This window comes from Homalodisca vitripennis, chromosome 1, assembly GCF_021130785.1.
Source record: "Homalodisca vitripennis isolate AUS2020 chromosome 1, UT_GWSS_2.1, whole genome shotgun sequence".
Classification (NCBI taxonomy): Eukaryota; Metazoa; Arthropoda; class Insecta; order Hemiptera; family Cicadellidae; genus Homalodisca; species Homalodisca vitripennis.
The window spans coordinates 48,820,679-48,844,521 of NC_060207.1; the positions used below are offsets into that span (position 1 = coordinate 48,820,679).

The window sequence follows — 23,843 nt, forward strand, 5'->3', positions numbered from 1 at the left end:
CCCCACCCCCCCCCCCCCCCACCCCCCCCCCCCCCAGGTCTGGTTGAAATAACCACAGATCATTTTGTCATTTTGTTAAAAAAATGTCAGATAAAAAGGAAAAACATCTTGGGTCTGCATCAACAATGGAACAGAATACAAAAACAAGGGAAATAAAGGATCCAGAATGGTGTATTCACAATGTGGAGAAAACTGTCATTGTGCATGCTTTTCCAAACACGTATGCAAATAAACTGCTTGACTTTGTGTGTCTGTATATTATAGTGTATACATTTGTTGGAAAAAATTAAAATAAACACAAAGACTACATATTGAACTTTGGAAACCATGAGAAATGTGAGTACTACATTATTTATTTATTGAATTTTTTGTTTCAGTGTTGTGTAGACTATCAGTACTTAAAAATACTCTTTTGTGTTAGGTATATAATCTCAAAAACTGTTATCTAACTATAATAGTATTCCTAGAAAAAATTATATTTTTATACTTATTTTTTTAAGTAAATCAAGAGGAAAAATTAGAATAGTAGTTATGTTTTTTTTACATGCTGCAAGTACATATATTTTCTGTTTGTTTCAATTGGTTATTGTTATTTTCTTGTAATACATGTCAATACTAACATTTTGACACCCTTTTCATTAAAATACCACAACAAATAAAATAGGTGTCAGATGAATTTTTTTATTCAATTTTTGCCCCTATGACATTCAAATAGTTAGAGAAACAGTATCAAAATCACTGTACCAAACCGGAGCGTGGCATTTGAACTGTTGGCTGATTAAAACCGCAAATCCAAAATATATTTTTGGTGGTTAAAGGGATGCTAGAAGATATTTAGTCTTGTGATATTTAGCCTCAGTGATATTATTACACATACCTGAACAAGATCATCCTTTTCCCTGACAGCTACTGTCACCCCACAGATGGAGTCTCCTTCGCAGAGACCCTCAGACAATTGCTCTCCTATAGCAGCAAGTAGCAGCTCCTGCCAAACTGTCGGCTGTAAACAAAGATTCCATCAGTGAAATGAATAAAAGGTTGTTATTGGTAACGCTTAACTATATAAAGTTGTAACTACGTTTGATGTAGTTAAAACACTGCAGTAACTAATTAGGTGACAGTCTGCATACAATGTAAATTAGAAGTAAATGAAAGACTAGTTGTTAATTCTGCATTCTAGTTACACAACTAGAATGCAGAATTCAGAATGCAGAAGAATTCAGAATTCAGAATTTTAGAATTAGAATTAGAATTAGAATTCAGAATTCAGAATGCAGAATGCAGATTCTGACACCAGAATCTGTAAAACTTTGGTCGGGCATACTTATTTTTTCTTTGTACTTGTCAGTTTTTCATAATTTCTGTTTTTGTGTGTTAAATCATAAAAAACACATTTCTGTGAGGAATAAATATGAACTAATGTAAACAACTATTTCAGTTTAGTAGTGAAAATTAAATTTTATATACAATGTGATGCTCAAGAACAAAGCAACAATAAAAAATAAGATTTTTAATTTATACACAATAAAAATAAGATTTTTAATTTATTCACAATAAAAATAAGATTTTTTATTTATACACAATATTTTGACACATTGTACTTACAACATAGTTTTTACATACATGATTTAAGTACCATGTATATCTACTTTTCATTTTAACTTCAGTTGGAAGCCAAGATCACTATCTTGGCTTCCAACTGAAGTTTTTCTTTTTATATACTGCACACTAAACAGTTCTCTGAGTACAAGAATTACGGGAGTGACAAGAATAAGGGTTGAATTAATTCCATACTACACTGTTCTCTTGCAAACAGTAAAATGTCTCTCTGACCAGATGGTGTCTTAATTTAGAATTTAAGTTCACTATACTGAAAGCGGTTTTTGCATCAAAATACAAAGAGTTCAATAGTTAGAGATGAAAGAAAAATTGAGATTAATAAGACCAATTATGTTTTATTGCTAAAAAATAAGACTAGAATAGTACAGGATTTATACAATATAAATCAATTTTGTTTACATTCGGAAAAGATCCAAAACTTCGCTCTTGGTCTTGCACAGCAGAAAAAGAGCAGCACGTTATTTTTTTAGGCTGTTCTATCCAATTAGACCTAAAATGGCTCACACATATTGACAATGTCTCAGCTAGATTATTAAAAGGTATTTCATTATTCATTCACTTGTGGGAAGTGTTACTTCTGACATTGTACTCTACGTACACTATTCCTACACACATAGCCATCTACACTATGGCATACAGTTGTGGGGAAATGCAGAATGCTCAACTTAATATTTCAGAAGTCTTGAAACTGATAAGTACAGTGCCGCTCAATCCTACTGGGAGCCCATAAGTCTGGGTATTCTGATATTACCATATATGTATAAATTAATTTTGCTATTATTGTACACTAAAGAAAACATTGACATACTTAGTGAAGAGATTGATGAGTATAACCCTAAGCATAAATCTAACTTGATTATATATGTGTACAATAAATAGTATTTATAATAGTTTAAAATGCCAGAGAATCAGGATGTTTAACCCTTACAACTCGTATGTCGGACATCATCCGACATTGTAATTTCACCATTCCACTTGTATGTCGGACAGCATCAGACATCAGTTATACAGCCAGTCTTCAATTGGTGCCGCGATCACACAGCAATCTTAGGAACTAATAGTAACAGCTGATCAAAATCAATCGTCATCTGCAGTCGTTTTTATTCAAATTCAACTTCAAAATATTTTTATTCTGAATTTATACAGTTCTACAGGAATATCGTCTACATAAACTAATATTATTACATAATTACATATACTATTTTTATGCTAGACAAGGCACTGAAACAGGACTAAGCACACAGCTTAATGTAACTGCGCACCTAAAAATTTCATCAGTGATATAAAAAAAGTGACTTGTTGGTTATTTTTTAAATTTATTTTTTAATACTTTTTTTATTAGTCAATGTGTTAACCTCATTTGGTGTTCTTGTCAACTGAATGTGTCGTTACCGGGCACTTTGTTTCTTTCTAATTTCAAGATTATTGCTGAGTTAGAGAATGATGATGAATAGAGTAATGACAACATAGTAATGGTGAAATCACCCTGCAAACATAAAAAATTTCTCAGATAGTGAAAGTGACGAAGGCCTAGGCCCAACCTCAATAATGGTAGTAGTGGAGATGGATTTGGCAACTGTTGGCCTGTTTATGATGAATCTAATTTTCCACATTTACCTTATACTATAGTAGGTGGGTATAAGGAAAGTGAGTGTAATCAAAATTAACTTGTAATTATTTCAGACTTTTTTCATTTGCTTTTTTAAACAAAATGTTATGAATGTATACCTTTATATATATATATATATATATATATATATATATATATATATATATATATATATATATATATATGTATATATATATATATATATATATATATAAAATCTCTTAAAGCAGTTTCAAAAGAAAACTACAATTGTTTAATGTACAATATTTTGTTGTATTACAACTTTGTCAAGTACACTTGTAAAACATACACAGAATAAAATAAAATAAAATAATAATTAAGGTTTTATATAGATATATATATATATATATATATATATTAAGATTATAAAGGTATATATATATATATATATAAAGGTTATAAAGGTATATATATACTGGGTGTCCCAAAATTATAGGACCAAACTTCACCAAATTGTTCAGGAGGTCAAACTGAACGATAAATGTCGTATAATGTATAGTCCTATCTAGCTTCGTTTACCTTAGATCGGCCATTTTGTTTTTTACATACAAGTAATTTTATTTTCAATACGGGTGTACCGATTTTGTTGAAACTTGGCATAAATATTATAAACATGAACATAAGTTGTAAGAAAATTATTTTTAAAAAATCTTATGTGTATTTTCAAAATGGCGGCCATTTAAAATAAAAAATATTTTTTTTACAACTTATGTTGATGTTTATAATATTTGTGCCAAGTTTCAACAAAATCGGTAAACCCGTATTAAAAATAAAATTAATTGTATGTAAAAAACAAAATGGCCGATCTAAGGTAAACGAAGCTAGATAGGACTAAACATTATATAACATTTTTCGTTCAGGTTGACCTCCTGAACAATTTGGTGAAGTTTGGTCCTGTAATTTTGGGACACCCAGTATATACAAGGTGTTTGAAAAGTCTGGGTACGGCTTAATATTTTACAAACCATAGCAGATAACATCTATAAACTTTGCACAGTGTCATATGGCTATGAAAACTATTTTTCCTTGCTATTACCATGACATGCCAACCATGGAGGGACGTCCCACAGAGGAAAACATGGAAATCTTAAATTAAAGCATTGGTGGAGTGATACCTCATTTGAAAGAGCTCACTTAGTAGAGTTGAATGCCACAAACTGCATCTCAAAAGGTTTATCCAATCAGAAATGGCAGACTTTTCAAACACCTTGTATATATTTCTTGTATGCGTGTGTATGTCACTGAACTCATCCATAAAATTTTGTGTGTGTCTTCAGGTGGATTCGAGAATGGTTTAGATTTACAATTCGGTCCAATTTAAATTGCTTACTTGATTAACTTTTTATTTATACATTTTTGTTGATTTTGGGATGTTTTACAATGGATCCGGCAGACTGCACTACAACATGTAATACAATGTGAACTGATAATTTACAGCTGTTAACACTTTCAACTGAAGTTCATCAAAAAGGCAGAAACATCTGTTTACATTTAAATTTGAGAACATATTAAATTATTGTAAAGTGCTTGATCAGTAGTGTAATGCAGGTTGCAAAGACTATTATCTAATTTTAAATTTAATTTTAAATCTAATTTTAACCCTTTGAACCCCAGGCGACGAAATATCGTCGCCGAGAAGATATGCGAAGATCCCCGCGGCGACGATGTATCGTCGCCAATGAAGTTGCGAGAATCCCCGGGCGACGTAATATCGTCGCCATGGTATATGCGTTTAATACATATTTATTTGAAATCGTAAAATATTTATTTTATGAGTATTAATACATATTTATATGTATTTTATTAAAATACTAATTTTTTTATTTATTTATTTACTAATTTATTTATTTAGGTAATATCAGTGATTTTTGTGTTGTACGCCTAGACGTTTTTACAAGTTGCATACTTTTATATAAAAATTCAAAAAAAGTTTATTTTTAGAGATATCAATATAATTTTTTTTGTACATACACAAAACTAAATTTAGAAAAATAAAATGTGGGTGCCCATGGTAAAAAATATTTCTTATTTTTTAATTAAAAAAATCTTAAAATCAATTTTTTTGCCTAAAAATCTATATACATATATTTTAAAATTATGTTAATGCTGTTAAACATTTTTTTATACTTCAGACTAATCTTTTTCTGTGTATACAATTTCATTCTGGACATTTTGGTGTGTAATACAAGACAATAGCATAAAAAATAGCAAAAGTATTAATTTTTTACAAACAGTATGCAAAACAGCTGTTTCTGCTCCGGGGATTCTCGGTAGTTCTTAGGTCAAATGATTTTGGTACGTTTTTTCCACCATCAATATTTTGGTCTGGGGTTCAAAGGGTTTAAGACTATTATTATTTAATTCTAAATTTAAATTGCACCAAAAACTTCTGTTGATCAAGTCACTTGTGTTTCCTTACTTTAACTACTGCAATGCTGTAATCAATGACATGACTGGATAGCCCTTAGCACTAAACTGCTAAGAGCACAAAATTACTGCATTCGCTTTCTGTTTGATTTACGTCGAAGGGATCATGTTACACCATATTTTATTCAATCATCAATTCTAAAATTAGCTGATTCAAGATCGATTCGAATTTTGTCATTGTTGTACTCTATTATTAATACGGATTCACCAAAATATTTATCTGAAAACTTTCAGTTTTTGACAGCGAGTGGCGCAAGAGAAACTCGGTCTGGTGCACTAAGTCTCAGAATTCCAATACACAGAACCAAAACCTATAACCGATCCTTCACCGTTACCCCGCCTGTAGATTATGGAACTCCTTACCAGATCCTGTCAAACAAATTGAGAGCCGAAAACGGTTTGTGGCGGAGCTGAGACGAAAATACCTGGACCGGATGATCGGGGCGGGCGGCGGGGCTACTCTTTGAATCGTGACTGTGTGAATGGAAGAGTGAATTACTGTAAGTGTAAGTTATAGTTAATTAACCTTAATTTGCATTATTAAGACATATTTTTTAAGAGGTTAAATGTAAGAAAGGACCATATGGTCCTAATTTTGCCTCAATAAAGAAGTGTTTCTTTCTTTCTTTTTTTCAATAAAGAAGTGTTTCTTTCTTTCTTTTTTCAATAAAGAAGTGTTTCTTTCTTTCTTTCAAATGATTAATAAACCATCTAATTCAATGGAAATATTATTTAAAAGCTGTTATAAAAGGTATCTTATTGTAAAAAGCTGTGAATGTTTCACATAAGTTAATCGAACTGGTTAGCTCCCTTGACATTGTGTATGGCATTTTTACTGTAGTTAAAAAAAAGCAAATGTTAACATACTCTTCCCTTTATACCAGAAGCATATTTCCTTATACATATTTCTTGATCAGTGAAAACATCAAAGTCAATTCAGCACCAGATATTAATCTAAGTTGGATGCCATAACCAACATATGTAATCATTTTCTTTGTTAGTGGAACAGCATAATTCAATTGTGGAACCATAAATAAATTAGACCGGGAGTGAATTTTAACGACTGGAACAGACTCATATTAACTGCAGAGACATTTTAGTTGTATGATATACTTTCGTCAAAAATGTAACTGTAACACTTGAAATGTCTTAGGCCGGAGGTAGATTAAAAGTGCTGGTAATAGACGTTTTTTGACCTAATGAGATCTTGAAAACCAACGTATATATTTTATAGATCAAGTAAACAAATTAGACCGGAAGTGAATTTAATCAGATGGACCTGGCTTTTTTTGATCGCAATAACATTTAAGTAGTACCAAGTTGTATATTTTCTTCATCGGAACAAAGAGGCAAACTAAAGAGAGGTCATTTGAAAAATGTTTTATCAAAAGTAAATTAAAAGGGCCGAAAGAAGATGCTTTATGACCAAAGTTGGTTTCCGTTGGTATATATTTTCTTGATCGGAACACAAGGCAAACTCAGCAGTGGTATTGGAAATAAGAAAGTGAATTTAATTAAGGAGAAGGAACTTGATTCTTTATAACTAAATTAGTTTGTCGAAACTTATCTATGTAAAGGAAGTATCTTGAATTATGTATCAATGAAGGAATGACTTTTCTCTACAACATCAGGGCTGGTGATCAAGTTGTGAAAATTTCCATAAGAAATGCATTGCAGCAAATACATTTTATTTATTAGAAGAACCTGTCATAAAGTAATCAACTTATATGTAAACATTATAATATTACAACACAATCATATTTTTAATTAATTTAAGTACCTTTTGAAAAATATTGCTATTTATAGTCTTGAAAGCATAGAGTAAGCATAAAAGTAACGTGGACACCAACATAATATATATCTAAGATAAGCTTAATTCCTTTCCTAAACTGCACAGAATGCTGTATATCATTGTGCACTATATCACCATTGTACTATGCATTATATCATTAATTGCTATTGTCTTCGGTTTAAGGATTCCTCCACACTGGGCTAAAATAGTTCAATTGTTACTCAAATCATCGGAGCAATTTAATAAATTATCATGGAATGTTGGAGGGAAATTCAAATAAGCGTTTGAAATGTCATAGAAAAATCATACGTGAATATAGTCTGTCCTGTTTTGAACAGGAAATTGCGTGCGAAGCCTCGGGTAACTGCTAGTTAATATATTTTATTTTTGAAATTTTTAATGAAACCAAGAGAAAGTAAACAAGCAGAGACCACTTAGGCTTACATCTATCTGGTCCACTTGGAAAAACGTTTCCTTAGAGGAAATAAAGGCTTTCTTAGGTGTTAAGAAAAGGTTATTTCTGTGGCTACAAAGCAATCAATTTTTTAGTCACGTTTGGTAATTAACATGTTGACCACAGCAGATGCCTTATAGTGCAGAGACTGTACATCTGTCCAGTGTCACTCAGTATATAGCCGAAGTGAAGGTGTTAACTTGTTTTTAGTGTTTTAACTAGAAATTAAAATAGATTATAGTTCAGATTATAAATACCTGAAATTAAACACTCCCAGAATAAATATAGGGGTTTACTGCAGTACGACTTGCAAAATAATCAATGTTAGATAAAACATTCTTGAAGAGGGTTACACTTATAGATAGCATCTATACAAGATATATGCTGTAACAGGAACTGAGAAGTACACCTCTATGATTTAAAAACAAACTTTTCAAAACCTCTACACACTAATTCACATGATATTCCATGACTTCTGCAGTGGCTTTTCAATGAAGGACTGAAAAACATCTAACAAGGTTTGATCATCTGTACAGCTACATGACTTTTTGGCACCTTCAAAAAGGCATGATCCAATTTTGGCGTGATCCTTGACAGCATGACTACCAATGTAATACGCAGGTAACTGGATTTATATATCCATTGTAGATTCTACTTGGAAGTATAAATACCCCTCATGAGGATTTATATGATATACAGTATGACATATTATATGACATGATCTCCCCATTATCATTAGAAGTGTTATTTTATCATAATCACCAAGTGACATATCAAAAACTACTGAAGCTTGAGTGCAACTGATTGTCTGAGCGTTAGCAAAGAATATTACTCATGGGGCTGGAAAAATTTCATTTGTCTGTCTGTCCGCATGATATCTTGAAAACTACCTCACTGCAGCTTTTATTACTTAAACACTGCTATGAAACCTAACTCAATGAACAAAACTTTGAATGTATCACGTGGCAATACATCTCGATAAAGATCATCTGGGGGCTTTAAATTTTGCATGAAACTTCATTTTCACATAGACAAGCATGAGTTCTATATGGTGCATGTCCAACCATGGAATTTGGCTGATCGTCATTAAAGCACTTATAGACTGACACAATTTCTTTTTTGTCTGCCAAGGGAATGTAAAGCTTATTTTGTGTATGATGTATATCTATCTGACACCAGGACATCTTAAGAATAAAATTAACTATAGGCTTGAAATTTTGCATCCAACCTTAACGAAGCTTGTTACATGACACACGGTTTGGCATACTAATAATACTAAATAACTACAGTTCCAAATATTGGGAACAGTAATATTTACCTATTATATTCTTTGCACCTTAAGTCACCAACTGCCACTGTACTTGTTACATTATTGCTGTCTTTGAATACTAGTACTCAAACTACTCAACTACAGATCCAGATATTGGGAACAGTAATATTTACCTATTATATTCTTTGCACCATAAGTCACCAACTGCCACTGTACTTGTTACATTATTGCTGTCTTTGAATACTAGTACTCAAACTACTCAACTACAGATCCAGATATTGGGAACAGTAATATTTATCTATTATATTCTTTGCACCTTAAGTCACCAACTGCCACTGTACTTGTTACATTATTGCTGTCTTTGAATACTAGTACTCAAAACTACTCAACTACAGTTCCAGATATTGGGAACAGTAATATTTACCTATTATATTCTTTGCACCTTTAAGTCACCAACTGCCACTGTACTTGTTACATTATTGCTGTCTTTGAATACTAGTACTCAAACTACTCAACTACAGATCCAGATATTGGGAACAGTAATATTTATCTATTATATTCTTTGCACCATAAGTCACCAACTGCCACTGTACTTGTTACATTATTGCTGTCTTTGAATACTAGTACTCAAACTACTCAACTACAGTTCCAGATATTGGGAACAGTAATATTTACCTATTATATTCTTTGCACCTTAAGTCACCAACTGCCACTGTACTTGTTACATTATTGCTGTCTTTGAATACTAGTACTCAAACTACTCAACTACAGTTCCAGATATTGGGAACAGTAATATTTACCTATTATATTCTTTGCACCATAAGTCACCAACTGCCACTGTACTTGTTACATTATTGCTGTCTTTGAATACTAGTACTCAAACTACTCAACTACAGTTCCAGATATTGGGAACAGTAATATTTACCTATTATATTCTTTGCACCTTAAGTCACCAACTGCCACTGTACTTGTTACATTATTGCTGTCTTTGAATACTAGTACTCAAAACTACTCAACTACAGTTCCAGATATTGGGAACAGTAATATTTACCTATTATATTCTTTGCACCTTAAGTCACCAACTGCCACTGTACTTGTTACATTATTGCTGTCTTTGAATACTAGTACTCAAACTACTCAACTACAGTTCCAGATATTGGGAACAGTAATATTTACCTATTATATTCTTTGCACCTTAAGTCACCAACTGCCACTGTACTTGTTACATTATTGCTGTCTTTGAATACTAGTACTCAAACTACTCAACTACAGATCCAGATATTGGGAACAGTAATATTTATCTATTATATTCTTTGCACCATAAGTCACCAACTGCCACTGTACTTGTTACGTTATTGCTGTCTTTGAATACTAGTACTCAAACTACTCAACTACAGTTCCAGATATTGGGAACAGTAATATTTACCTATTATATTCTTTGCACCTTAAGTCACCAACTGCCACTGTACTTGTTACATTATTGCTGTCTTTGAATACTAGTACTCAAAACTACTCAACTACAGATCCAGATATTGGGAACAGTAATATTTACCTATTATATTCTTTGCACCATAAGTCACCAACTGCCACTGTACTTGTTACATTATTGCTGTCTTTGAATACTAGTACTCAAACTACTCAACTACAGTTCCAGATATTGGGAACAGTAATATTTACCTATTATATTCTTTGCACCTTAAGTCACCAACTGCCACTGTACTTGTTACATTATTGCTGTCTTTGAATACTAGTACTCAAAACTACTCAACTACAGTTCCAGATATTGGGAACAGTAATATTTACCTATTATATTCTTTGCACCATAAGTCACCAACTGCCACTGTACTTGTTACATTATTGCTGTCTTTGAATACTAGTACTCAAACTACTCAACTACAGTTCCAGATATTGGGAACAGTAATATTTACCTATTATATTCTTTGCACCTTAAGTCACCAACTGCCACTGTACTTGTTACATTATTGCTGTCTTTGAATACTAGTACTCAAACTACTCAACTACAGTTCCAGATATTGGGAACAGTAATATTTACCTATTATATTCTTTGCACCTTAAGTCACCAACTGCCACTGTACTTGTTACATTATTGCTGTCTTTGAATACTAGTACTCAAACTACTCAACTACAGTTCCAGATATTGGGAACAGTAATATTTACCTATTATATTCTTTGCACCTTAAGTCACCAACTGCCACTGTACTTGTTACATTATTGCTGTCTTTGAATACTAGTACTCAAACTACTCAACTACATTTCCAGATATTGGGAACAGTAATATTTATCTATTATATTCTTTGCACCATAAGTCACCAACTGCCACTGTACTTGTTACATTATTGCTGTCTTTGAATACTAGTACTCAAACTACTCAACTACATTTCCAGATATTGGGAACAGTAATATTTACCTATTATATTCTTTGCACCTTAAGTCACCAACTGCCACTGTACTTGTTACATTATTGCTGTCTTTGAATACTAGTACTCAAACTACTCAACTACAGTTCTAGATATTGGGAACAGTAATATTTACCTATTATATTCTTTGCACCTTAAGTCACCAACTGCCACTGTACTTGTTACATTATTGCTGTCTTTGAATACTAGTACTCAAACTACTCAACTACAGATCCAGATATTGGGAACAGTAATATTTACTTATTATATTCTTTGCACCATAAGTCACCAACTGCCACTGTACTTGTTACATTATTGCTGTCTTTGAATACTAGTACTCAAACTACTCAACTACAGTTCCAGATATTGGGAACAGTAATATTTACCTATTATATTCTTTGCACCATAAGTCACCGACTGCCACTTTACTTGTTACATTATTGCTGTCTTTGAATACTAGTACTCAAACTACTCAACTACAGATCCAGATATTGGGAACAGTAATATTTACTTATTATATTCTTTGCACCATAAGTCACCAACTGCCACTGTACTTGTTACATTATTGCTGTCTTTGAATACTAGTACTCAAACTACTCAACTACAGTTCCAGATATTGGGAACAGTAATATTTACCTACCGTATCCTTCTTTGCTACTTTAAGTCGCCAAGTGCCACCGTACTTGTTCATCTCGTCCTCCCACATTGGTTGGATCACATCCCTCATTAAATGATAACTATATCTGGGCTAAAACAAAAGTATTATCTACAGAACAACTTTGCTAGTTCATTTTATTTTGTTACCATTCTTAAAAGTGCAAAAGTACTCAAAATAGCTATGTGATATTTTATATTGATGGCTATAAATTATAACAGATTGTTCACTATGTACGAGGGGGTACCCAAAAAAAACCAGAATTATTTTATAAAAATTATATATTATCAAATTTTTTACAATACGACCTTATCTCCTTCAAAATAATCTCCATTACAACTAATACACTTGTCCCAGCGGTATTTCCATTGATCAAAACATTTTTTGTAGTCATCTTTAGAAATGGCTGCAAGCTCGAGCTTCGTTTTTTTCTTAACCTGTTCAACGCTGTCAAATCGTTGACCTTTCAAGCCTCTTTTCATGTGTGGAAATAAAAAAAAGTCGCATGGAGCGAGGTCAGGCGAGTAAGGTGCGTGGGGTTGATGGACGTCCAGAACGAGGTTTGTCTTCAATCGACATGTCGCCACTTTTAAATCGAGCGAACCACTCGTAGACCTGAGTTTTCCCCATAGCATCATCTTTGTAAGCTGTATTCAACATTAAAATAGTTTCTGCATCATTTTTACCAAGTAAAAAACAAAATTTCACAGCTGCACGTTGTTCACTTAAACTTGCCATGACAAAAAACGAAACAAGAACAAAACAGGGTTAGCGAAAACAGTCACTACGAACGAACAGAATGCACTAGGACAACGGAACTGGGGTCACTGAGCTCGCAATGGGTTGCGTGACACACGCCTAGCGGCAGGAATGTGTACTACACGCTGCCGGCTGCCAGCAATACAATTCCGGTTACTTTTGGGTACCCCCTCGTATCTTCATTATAAATACAGAGTTAGGTAACAGTAGTGAAAAAAACAAATCTCACTGGTACTGCATACTGAGAATTTTATAAGTTACTTGCAATTACCTGCTTTACATACAATTTCATAGTAATTGCATGCACATGTACACTTGTGGTTCAAGTGAATTATATTTTCGAAGCCAATTTTTAAAATAGGAGTAAGGGACCCTAAGAATGTATAGTGTGGACAGGCCCGTACTCAGACCGGCTTTTTCAGACAATTTGACCAGGTCCGGGCTCTCAGGAGGCCGGTCCCCACCACACGTCTATTTGAAGGGACCGTATCGACGGATGAGATAGCTCAATCTAATAACTAACACTATTATAGACTAAATTTGTAATAATGTTCATGTTGTCAATGGGATATCAGTGGGGGGGGGGGGAGCGGTGACGGGACATGACAGGGCCGGCCGATATCTTATTCCGGGGTCCGCCAAAGCTGAGTACAGCCCTGGGTGTGGTGTACTCTTAACTTGTTTATTATTATGAAATAAGAATATAGTGTGATTCTTAAAAACTCACCGATTTTGTTATGAAAGGACCAGTACTAAAGAAATTTGACTCTGATATTAATAACAAATTACCAGACTAGAAGGATATTCCTCTTCTTCATCAAGGAGACGTTAAAAAGAACAAACTCTATGAAGAAGATGCTAAGAATATCCTTAGAGTTGGTAAAGGTATGTCTGTAGGTCTGTTCTTATCCTATCTAAATTCTCATGATAAAACTAAGCATTATGCCTTCTTTAATCATAAATAGGCTAAGTAAGAATATAATACACTAAATGGTTTTGTTATTGTATTATCACGTAGAATCTGGCCAGTTGAAAATTTCAAACTACTCTAAGCCACAGGAAAACCCGTTTAACCCTCTGACTGATAATACGAAACTCCCAGAATGATACACTGGTTCTTGTCTTTACTACTACAACATTAGCAAAGATAAAGTAACTAACACAATATCAATATAAATTATTGCCAATAATTTACGTTGTTTCCAAAGCACTGTCCTAACACTAAGCATACATTTTATATACAATCACCCTTAGCTTTTTACTTACCGGTAGAGCTTCTACACTGGGGATGTGTTTTAAGACAGCCCAGAAATCTTGAACTGTAGATACTGAGTAGATTTTCTTTAAATTAGCCTGATACTGGGCAGCTGACGATGCATTACTTGCCCTGTAATACAAAAGCTTATTAACCATGAATATTTTACTGGTAGGGCATTTGATTATGTCTCAAAAACACCAGCATCCTACTTGTAAAATGTTTCAATTTTTTTTTATTTTCATCTTTAAGATTATACAATTTGATGCATTATACTTTTAGGCTTCTTACAATAACACTAGTATTAAAATTATAATTGACATTTATTTACATTAATAGTAAATAATAAATTCAAACGGCCAGGCTTGCAATAATATATTTCACACTATAGTTGCTTTTAAAATAATGTGAAGTAGCTAAAGTGAGTAATTACTAATATATTATCTATATTTAAAGTTCTAGATACTAACCCTTTGGCATAGGAGCATCGTATTAAACTTATATGATTATTTTCTCATATCGCATGGCCACAAGGGTAGGGCCTGTTCTCTGCTTCAAATTAGTCAGGTCATTGATTTATCACCACCTCCTGCCCTTTAGCTTTGCGAGCCAAACCTAGTGGCCATCAATGTTTTACCATTCGGCTTGTCAAGCCACTATGTGAGACCCACTGTATTGAACAGTTATAAAATTCAATCCTTATCCAGAAGGATTTTTTCCTACTGTCAGTGAAGTTAGTGTATTTGCTATAGTGTATCCTATCAATTTATAAAAATAATTTATTTGGTGGTAACACAGCTCAAAATATACAAACGGGTTTATATTCTATTGATACTAGAGACCTATTTGAGATTGATTGTATCTTTATTCTACAAATAAAAATATTTTTTAAATGGATCAATCTATAACTTAACCCATTGCGGATCACTGACGAGCTGGGCTCGTCACGCACCGGCCAGGCCTAAAGATGACGAGCTCAGGTCACAAAAGCGATCTGCTTTTAAGTTTCCCTCCAAATAGTTCTATTAGTGTCTGATAGATCGGGCGATCGTCTTCACTTGTCAACTAAGAGTGTTTAACAACGGTCTATGTTTAGAGTTTTCAAAAGTTTTATAAATATCCTACAGATCGCAGTTGTATGTCGAAGTTAAAAAATCATTCATATGAGTTTACTCTCTGCTTTTTAGCGCTTCTGATTGGGTGTTTTCCTCAGTTGTTATTATAATACTTTTGAGGTAAGTGACACAACTAATCGATGCAGACGTACATGTTGGCGGGTTGAGTCTAGACAATGGCCCGGATGTTGTAATCGCTTTGCCCGAGCCGCTTTATTTAGACTATGATTCAGACATCATCCCTGCCACCCCGGAACCTTGCTCGCGTGTTATCGTTCCTACATCATGGATACCCCAGCAGGCCCATGTTCCATCTCAACGAATACCTTCACAGCTGAATTTTTTAGTATACAATAGCGAGCGATACAATGTGGCGCACCATTGCTGTTCGTGCGGCTGCTGCCGTAAATTAATTCGTGCCTGCGCGCCAAAACAATACGATCCGCAATGGGTTAAATTATATTTTCTTTGGTTAGTTTAAAATCAAATAATAAGTAACCAATCGATAAAGTTTCAACCATAAAGCTAATATAATTTGTTAATTATTTTAGAATTTCATTTAAATCTCTGTCATTTAAAGAGCCAAAGGTCAAATACTGCCATTTAAACCCAAGTAAAGCGGCGTACATGGTTAAGCAAGCGGCAAGTGGTGATGCTGAACACATCCGACTACTATGCATAATCCGGTGAGGAGAGAGGACAACCACCTGAGACTCCATCCAAACTAAACGAAAGAGCAGTGTGAAACCGCCCATAGATTCATAAATAATAAATTAATCAAAACGAGAACGAACAAACAGGAAATCTCATAGATAATGAGCCACAATTCATATTGCTTATATGTCATAATTATTGAATTGTTTATAATTATACACATGTAGTTATATATTATTACATGTATATGTATAATAATAATTATTATTGTTATATATACACATAATCGTATATATAATAATAATAATACGATTACATGTATTATTTGAAAGTGATTACAGCTGTTGATATAGATTATGTTAATTGTTCAAAATAATTAATCAGTATAGATTGGTTATATCGATCGTTATGATTAAGTTATATTGTTTGCCAATTTCTATATAAAAAACCGGGTCCGCTTATCATACCCTACCCACGCTTTCTTTGTTATGTGTTTATCAAATTTAACAAACAAAACCATGTACATTGAGTTAATTTTTACTACTTTGAAGGATAAACATGTCTGACAGCTTGTGACATAAATATCACATGTAGTCTACATTGCCATTGTACTTGCAGCCATTACTCAAATAGCATATAAATGATTTTAATTTGTTTCAAATTAATTTAAAACAATATCGTTATTTAATACATTAAAAAGAGCTAGCAATAATCAGTTGTAAATAAAAAACCTATAATTACCAAGTTTTTGTACAAGTTTAATTATCTGAAATCAAAAAAATTGTACCCTGGTTTCATTATGGTGGGGGCCGCTAACAACACTGCTGCCTCAATTACAAATACACAATCTATTGAGTATAAAAAATTCTAGGTAGGGTACGATAAGCAGATCCGCTTTTTATATCGATATTGACAAACGATATTACTTAATTATAACTTTCAATATAACTAACCGATACTGATTTTTGAACAATCAACTATAACCACTTTTTCAGATAATTAAACATATTAATTATCTGAAAATCAGATAAATCAGAAAATCAGATTAATGATCAGATAATAATCATATTAATTTTCTTTAATAGATAGCCTAATAACAGACAGTTGAAAGGTCAAGGAGGAAGGTGAAACAAAGTTAAAAATGTGGCATATCAGCCGACTGTAAATTGAAATACCTATAATGTAATTCAGTTAGACAATTTGGTTTTGGTAGATTAGGTAATCATAAATATTGATAATTTGATTGTGATGGTTGGCGCTTATTGTACTGCAACCTAAAAACAGTTGAACTATGGAACAATTTTAATTTTAAATACCAATAACATAATTAAGTTCAACATTTTGATTTCCATAGTTCATATAAACATAAATATCAGTGATTCAATTGTGATTGTGGCCGCTTATTATACTGCAGCCTTACTTGTTGAAATTTTGTTTACTTCTATGTATCAAAATAATCTAAGTTAACCTTCAACTGAATAAATAAAAAGATAAAAATTACTACATATTATTTTTCTGTAGGTCAAAACAATTTTTATTATCCTTTAATTAACAATCATTACTTAAATAAGCACTTTAAGCATGATTTTCTAAGCTTACTTGTCAATCCAAAATGTCCATGGGGTTTGAAGAGGAACACCCTCTTTTTTGTCCTTGGTTCTTAATTTTTCCATATCAGAAGCCGTAAATACAGGAGATCTGGATAAGTCATACGTTTCTTCTAAAACTTCAGATTCAGATGTAGCCATTTCGTTTGCGGGGAATAAAATTGTACTACTGAAACTAGATTTAGGCTAATAAATACAGTTAACTATGTTCAAAAATCCTTAAGAATTTTAATGCTTCAAGATTTTGCAGAGAGAAAAACCTGAAAACTAAAAAGACTCAAAGAGGGGGTCAGACTGTCAGAGATAATAAAGCCTATCAATCATAACAGAAACGAACTGACAAACACTCAGTGTTGCTAATGTCAATTGTCAACAACAAAAATTACCCCCATTTGAATGAAAATTACCCGCACGAAACAACAAAAAACACTCAAACGAACTAAAAATTATCAAAACTTATCTAAACGCAGAACTAAATAGTGTTATTGATAGCAATAGATAAGCTTTACCAAATAAACAAACAGATGTATTTTAATAAACAATAAGTACAAAACCTCTGCATTAAGGATACTCATATAAAATTAGCAACAGGTTGAAATAAAACATTAAGTAACATATGCATTTAATAGTTAAAAATAACTGTTCAAGTAATTATTATAAATTATAAATCATATCGACATATCAGTCCTCTTTTATCGTAACTACATACATTATTATTCTGAATGAATCTGTAAGAAAAAAACAGTAACATTTTCCCCTTTCAATACTGTTTTTTTCTTATAACTACTACGGTATGGATTATTTTTATGTAGTGGTTACTGCATTTAATTGAAATATGTTTCCATTTCTAAAAAATACTGCTGTTATTGAGTCATGAGTATGAATGAGTTAATTTTGTACTTACTCTCCAAAAGAGAGCAATACGTTTAATTCTTAGGAAGCCTGATATTTTAACAGCATACTACAGATTAACCTTTCAATATATCCGACAGTGTTATTGCAGAACCAGGAATTTTCTTTTATGATCGGTAGATTGAACGTCATGTAAGACGTCTTTTATTGTGTAGTATTTTATTACGTGACATATTTACACACGTAGCTTATTCATATAATAAAAAAGAAGAAACATAATAGAGTAGAAAGTCAGTGTTAAAAGTAGGTGGGAAAATGTAGTTTCAGTGTATTCTTGCGACGATGTAAAATACTGCATACCACACCGGAACGTTATTATTTATCTACTAAACTCAATGAACAAAAATGATAAATTAATCGTTTGGCAAAATATCTTAAGAAAGATCTGTATACTTTAAATTTTTGCATGAAACAGACAAGAATGAGTACTATGGTTTATGCTCAAACATAGAATTTCGTCATCAACTTTATCTTATTTTTTCTATGGAAAATAAACGGGACGTCGGCTAATTTAAATACTTGATCGCCCTATTAATTAGCTAGATGTCAAGTGGGATGATATATGTGAATTCTTATCATCTTGTATCCTCAATATATATATATATATGTAATGGTAGCACATTCACCCGGCAAGTGAGAGATCCGGGTTCGACTCCCGGCGGAGCAAGTACTTTTTGTGATTCAATGTTTATTGAAATTAAATAAGGCTATTGCCATTTATTCAGTTTAATGTGTATATATATATATATATATATATATATATATATATATATATATATATATATATATATATACATATATAATCAATTTCCTTTAAGAAGATCCCTTCAATAGTTATAACTTCCCAAGTGCGTCAGCGTCCGTCGAGTTTGCTATGTCAAAATTCAAAATTTGAGAAACATAATAATTTGGAGTTATTAGAACTAGAGTTTAACTATTAATAATATTACAACTCAAATTAAATTAATTACACTCCAAATTAATACAATCAATAACTTCTTTGTAGACACAGTAGGTTTTGAATTTCCTTGAAAATAAGTGTATCAGTCTGTAAATCTTTGGTTGGGTGTATTTCCAGACAGCTGATTATTTTGTTGAGAGTGAACATGTACGCAGTATCATTGGACATCGACTTATAATCAAGAAGGCAGTGCGTTGTATACTGTCTTGTCTACAAAATTGTATTTCTTAGTGTGTAACACGTTTTATTTTATAGGTGGTTCCAGTTGGTGTATTATAGTTTTGATATGACTTGCAAATGTTGTAGGATACGTAAGTCTATACGTCTTGCTTTTTTCAACTAACACTTTCATTAATTTATTAGATTTTCCGTGGATCTCATTATTCTATTGTAAGCCTTTTTGGGTGGGTTTCAATTTCTACTTTTTTCATACTCAATTCCATCTAAGAAAGTACACATTTATAAACTCTCTTTCGTATTAATTTTGACAACAAATGGAAAAATATCAACAATATATGTTTTAGATGTAATAGTGTTAACGATTTCCTGCCAATTTAAGTGTTGACCTTGAAACTATGGATTTGATAATAGCCTATGACTTGAATAGATTACTTGCCATATGTAAAGAAATACATATAATAATTGTGCTGTGCCAATGTATGTTTCATACTAAATTATGGCAAATACTTCATTTGATCAAGATTTATACAATATGTGTAGTTATTTAATTGATGTTGGACTATACTGAAACTAAGTGAGCTCACTATATCAATGACAGTCTCATATCTTAACCAATCAATTTTTTAAACTAAATCTTAGAATGATTTATTACTATTACAAATGTGGTTGGGAAATTTATAGTTGTTCAACACAATTAATATAGTTATTTGTGTCATACTAACATATATATTACAATGATTTTCATATGAGTGATTGTCAAAATTTGATTATAGAACTATTATGGAATTATTATGGGTAGAGTAGATGGAGTATTACTATAACTTATGTGGCCCCAGTTTTTATTACTTAATACATTATTTATATTTAATAGCCTGTATTGACTAATATAACTATTGATGTTTACTTAACAATGTTTCTTAAACACTAAATAAATAAAGATGTGAAAATGAAAGAATTAAATTAACATCATAAACTCAAACAAAATTATAATGGAATCAAAACAATTTAGAGTTAGGCTAGGATATTTTTACTGAAGTCTTGTAGTGGATGCTCTGTCATGGGTAATTATCCCCAACTACTTGCAAAAAGTGATCTGTTCCAGACAACCATACCTGTCAGTAACCATACGTATACAGAGGTTTTGAGATAACAGATAGTAAAATAGTAAACTAAATGGTTTTCTTTACAAAGCAATAGCCAGTGGCTTGCATTGTTTGTTTATTTTCGTCCGTCAAGAGGCCCGTTCTTGTCTATTGTCTCATGGAATCACCAAAAATATTTTACATCTTCAATAAAATTGTCTTTATAATATGCCTTTATAATGTTTTGTGTGTAAATAAACTTTAAAAAATATTGTTACAAATATGATTTTATTTTTAAAAGTTTAAAAACTTAAACATACCCGAAAACTGACTTGGAGCCCAGACAGAAGGAGAAAATGAACCCAGGTGTTGTCACTGCAAAGAATGCAAGTCATAAGTACGAAATATACTAGTGCAAGGTGGATAGTGCTCTTGACTTCTTGTGCTCATGACTTGCTACAAATAATGTGAAGTTGCTAAAGTAAACGTTTATAATTTTTCAAACAAAAATGCATTAAAATTAAATTAAAAACAAAGAAAACAATTAAATTTTGGAATCGCTGATATTGATTTTTTATCTCATCTCAGGCACTAGTAGTTAATTGGCTAACAATAATGCCTGCAGCCATTAGCACACCAGGATGCATGTATGGTAATATGTAGATATAATATGGAAACCTAATGATAACAAATAAAAATCATCCCTCAGGATAGTACAAATCAGTAAAATTTAATTCCAAAAGGCTGATCACCTGATCACTAATTCTTGAAAACAAAAAATATTACAAACTTACCTAACCAGATTAGGGTAGGGTACGATAAGCGGACCTGGGTTTTTATATCAAAGAATGTAACCATCGATACCTAACATTCGCATCTCAAATCCTAGACTATCAATCGATATAAAAGTATCTATAGTCCTCAATAACAATCATATGTTTTAAATTAAAATATGAATTTAATATTTACAGTGGTCAAACAAATTATTATAACCAAAATTAGGAAAACTGAAGACGACTATGTTTGCTACTCTCAAAGTTACAGTTGTTTCTTTCCCACAAATTTCACATAATGGGTTTTTCGGTACGAATACAACATGTTTAAGCCACGAAAAACACATCTTATTTCAAAGCAAAGTAGTTTTCTAAAATTGACTGCTATTTTTAATAATCAAATGTTAGTATGTAAAATTGAAATATTACCTTACGTGTATTATTTGAAAGTGTTTACAGCTGTTGATATAGATTATTTAAGTTTATTATTCAAAATAATTAATCAGTATCGATAGATTATATCGATGGTTATGATTAAGTAATATTGTTTGCCAATTTCGATATAAAAAACCGGGTCCGCTTATCTTACCCTACCCCCAGATTATTCTACGTAGCAAGGCAATCGCTGGTAGTGACCACTAATGTAGAAGTGCACAAACCATTTAAATTTGCATTATGAAGTAAAATAAAATAATAAAATATCTTTTCTGTCCATTCTGTCACAGTAATAAGTAGTATACGTTAAAGTGCACTGACTACACTAACTTTCACATTGAATATGCAGAAAAACACCACTCACTAGCACTGAAAATGAAATAAACAATGACTATATTTGTAAATGGCTACACAACCAAATCAAACCAATCAGGAAAAGCAACAACAAGATGCCCATAGAAGTTGCACAATAGCTAATCTGACCAAAATAACAGAGGAAAATCGATGAATAATCTTCACCATGGAGGTAGAGAAACTGTGGCCAAAATTATCAAAAATATGAAAAAGTACAAAAAAAAAACTCTTAAATTACATTGTGTTGATACAATAATCTTTTCATTCAAATTCTCAACGTGAAGATTAACAACCCTGTTATCACCCCTCTTACACCTACCCCTCCTTAGTTTGTTATTCAGTGTTTCCTCACCCAGAAACACTGATTCCTCCCAGCCCCCAATTTTGATGGGCTAATTAAGAAATAACCTAAAATTACAACACTAATAATAATTATTGTGCAATATTGGTTAGTAATCCACTTAAAATTTTTTCTTGAAATGAAATTATATGCCTACTATTTTAAGAAATTGTAAAAAGTAGTTTCAGATCATTTTAGGTAACATTGCTAATGCTTAGTATATTAAATGGAAATGTTACTGTAAAGACAGTAATAAAAAAATTATTGCTGTCTCTTTTATGAATTATTTTTAGAAAATTTACCAAAGTCATGTGTTTGTGTTCAATTTAATTGCTGCTACCTGTCCTGTATAAATAAATACATCCTGTGTCTACCTGTACATCAATAAATACATCCTCAATGTTTAACATGTGTGATACGCAAACCAGTTCAGGTCAAACTAACTTTTTGGCAGTGTTTTACTTTTTATAATTTTTTTGTACCACATGACATTTCATTGAAATGAACATGAAAGAATATATGTTGCAGCAGTTTTACAGATCTTTGATATCAGTATAATCCAGCCTGATTTAATTATCAATCAGTCTGAATTTTACTGCAATAAAAGACCTGTAAATCTACTGCAACATTTATTATTGTACTTTAATTTCAAGCAAATATCATTATTTATTCAACTAGGTGCTCATCTACTATAGTTTTAGTTGAATGGTAATAGGGCAGTAATTAGTGATGACTTCCTGAACCAGACTTATGAAGTTGAAATAGCTCTTTTTCTAGGAATAAGGAAATAAATTACCTCTCAAAGACCCACACCCCTTGGATAAACCAAGTTCTTTAACCACCTTTTCTTCTTCAAATGAGAAAGAGGCAATGGAATTTAAATACTAAGGATTGGGGTCTTCCAATAGAGCAGTCCAAAGAGAGGAGAAGAAGTCTGCAAACAGAGAATATAGCCAACAGAATCATTATCAAGAGTAACCGTTGCGGTGTAGAATCTCATTGTATAGATGACTTCTTGAAACTCCAAAAGATCAAATCAAATCTTTTTTATTGCAGTGACAATATTTACATTGTATGGCAAACATCATGTGTTTTTAAAATTTTGGACATTCATACAACAATACACACTCACACATACAATTTTACAATTA

General features: G+C 32.1%; 2 protein-coding genes across 9 annotated transcripts in view; one reads left to right on the forward strand and one right to left on the reverse strand.

Moving 5' to 3' along the window:
• Positions 1 to 718: 718 nt before the first annotated feature.
• On the reverse strand, positions 719 to 17,996 carry LOC124361097 (eukaryotic translation initiation factor 4E type 3-like). Of its 3 annotated transcripts, none has more exons than XM_046815135.1 (4): positions 17,648 to 17,990; positions 14,291 to 14,411; positions 12,251 to 12,358; positions 809 to 1,000 (listed from the first exon to the last, which is right to left on the reverse strand). In XM_046815135.1, exons 1-4 carry the CDS (start codon positions 17,794 to 17,796, stop codon positions 824 to 826), a joined length of 555 nt encoding a protein of 184 aa, XP_046671091.1. In that variant the 5' UTR covers positions 17,797 to 17,990; the 3' UTR covers positions 809 to 823. The 3 variants fall into 3 exon arrangements, with proteins under 3 accessions (XP_046671098.1, XP_046671091.1, XP_046671106.1); XM_046815150.1 differs by having other exon boundaries at positions 857 to 1,000; positions 12,247 to 12,358; positions 17,648 to 17,992; XM_046815142.1 differs by lacking the exon at positions 12,251 to 12,358 and having other exon boundaries at positions 719 to 1,000; positions 17,648 to 17,996.
• Positions 17,997 to 19,681: 1,685 nt separating this feature from the next.
• The window catches only part of LOC124361122 (serine/threonine-protein kinase WNK1-like), a 163,606-nt gene continuing 159,444 nt past the window's right edge, over positions 19,682 to 23,843 (forward strand). For all 6 annotated transcript variants that reach the window (XM_046815158.1, XM_046815177.1, XM_046815183.1 and 3 more), the window contains exon 1: positions 19,682 to 19,839. The gene's annotated coding sequence lies outside the window, so the exon portion shown is untranslated. The remainder of the gene's footprint in view (positions 19,840 to 23,843) is intronic.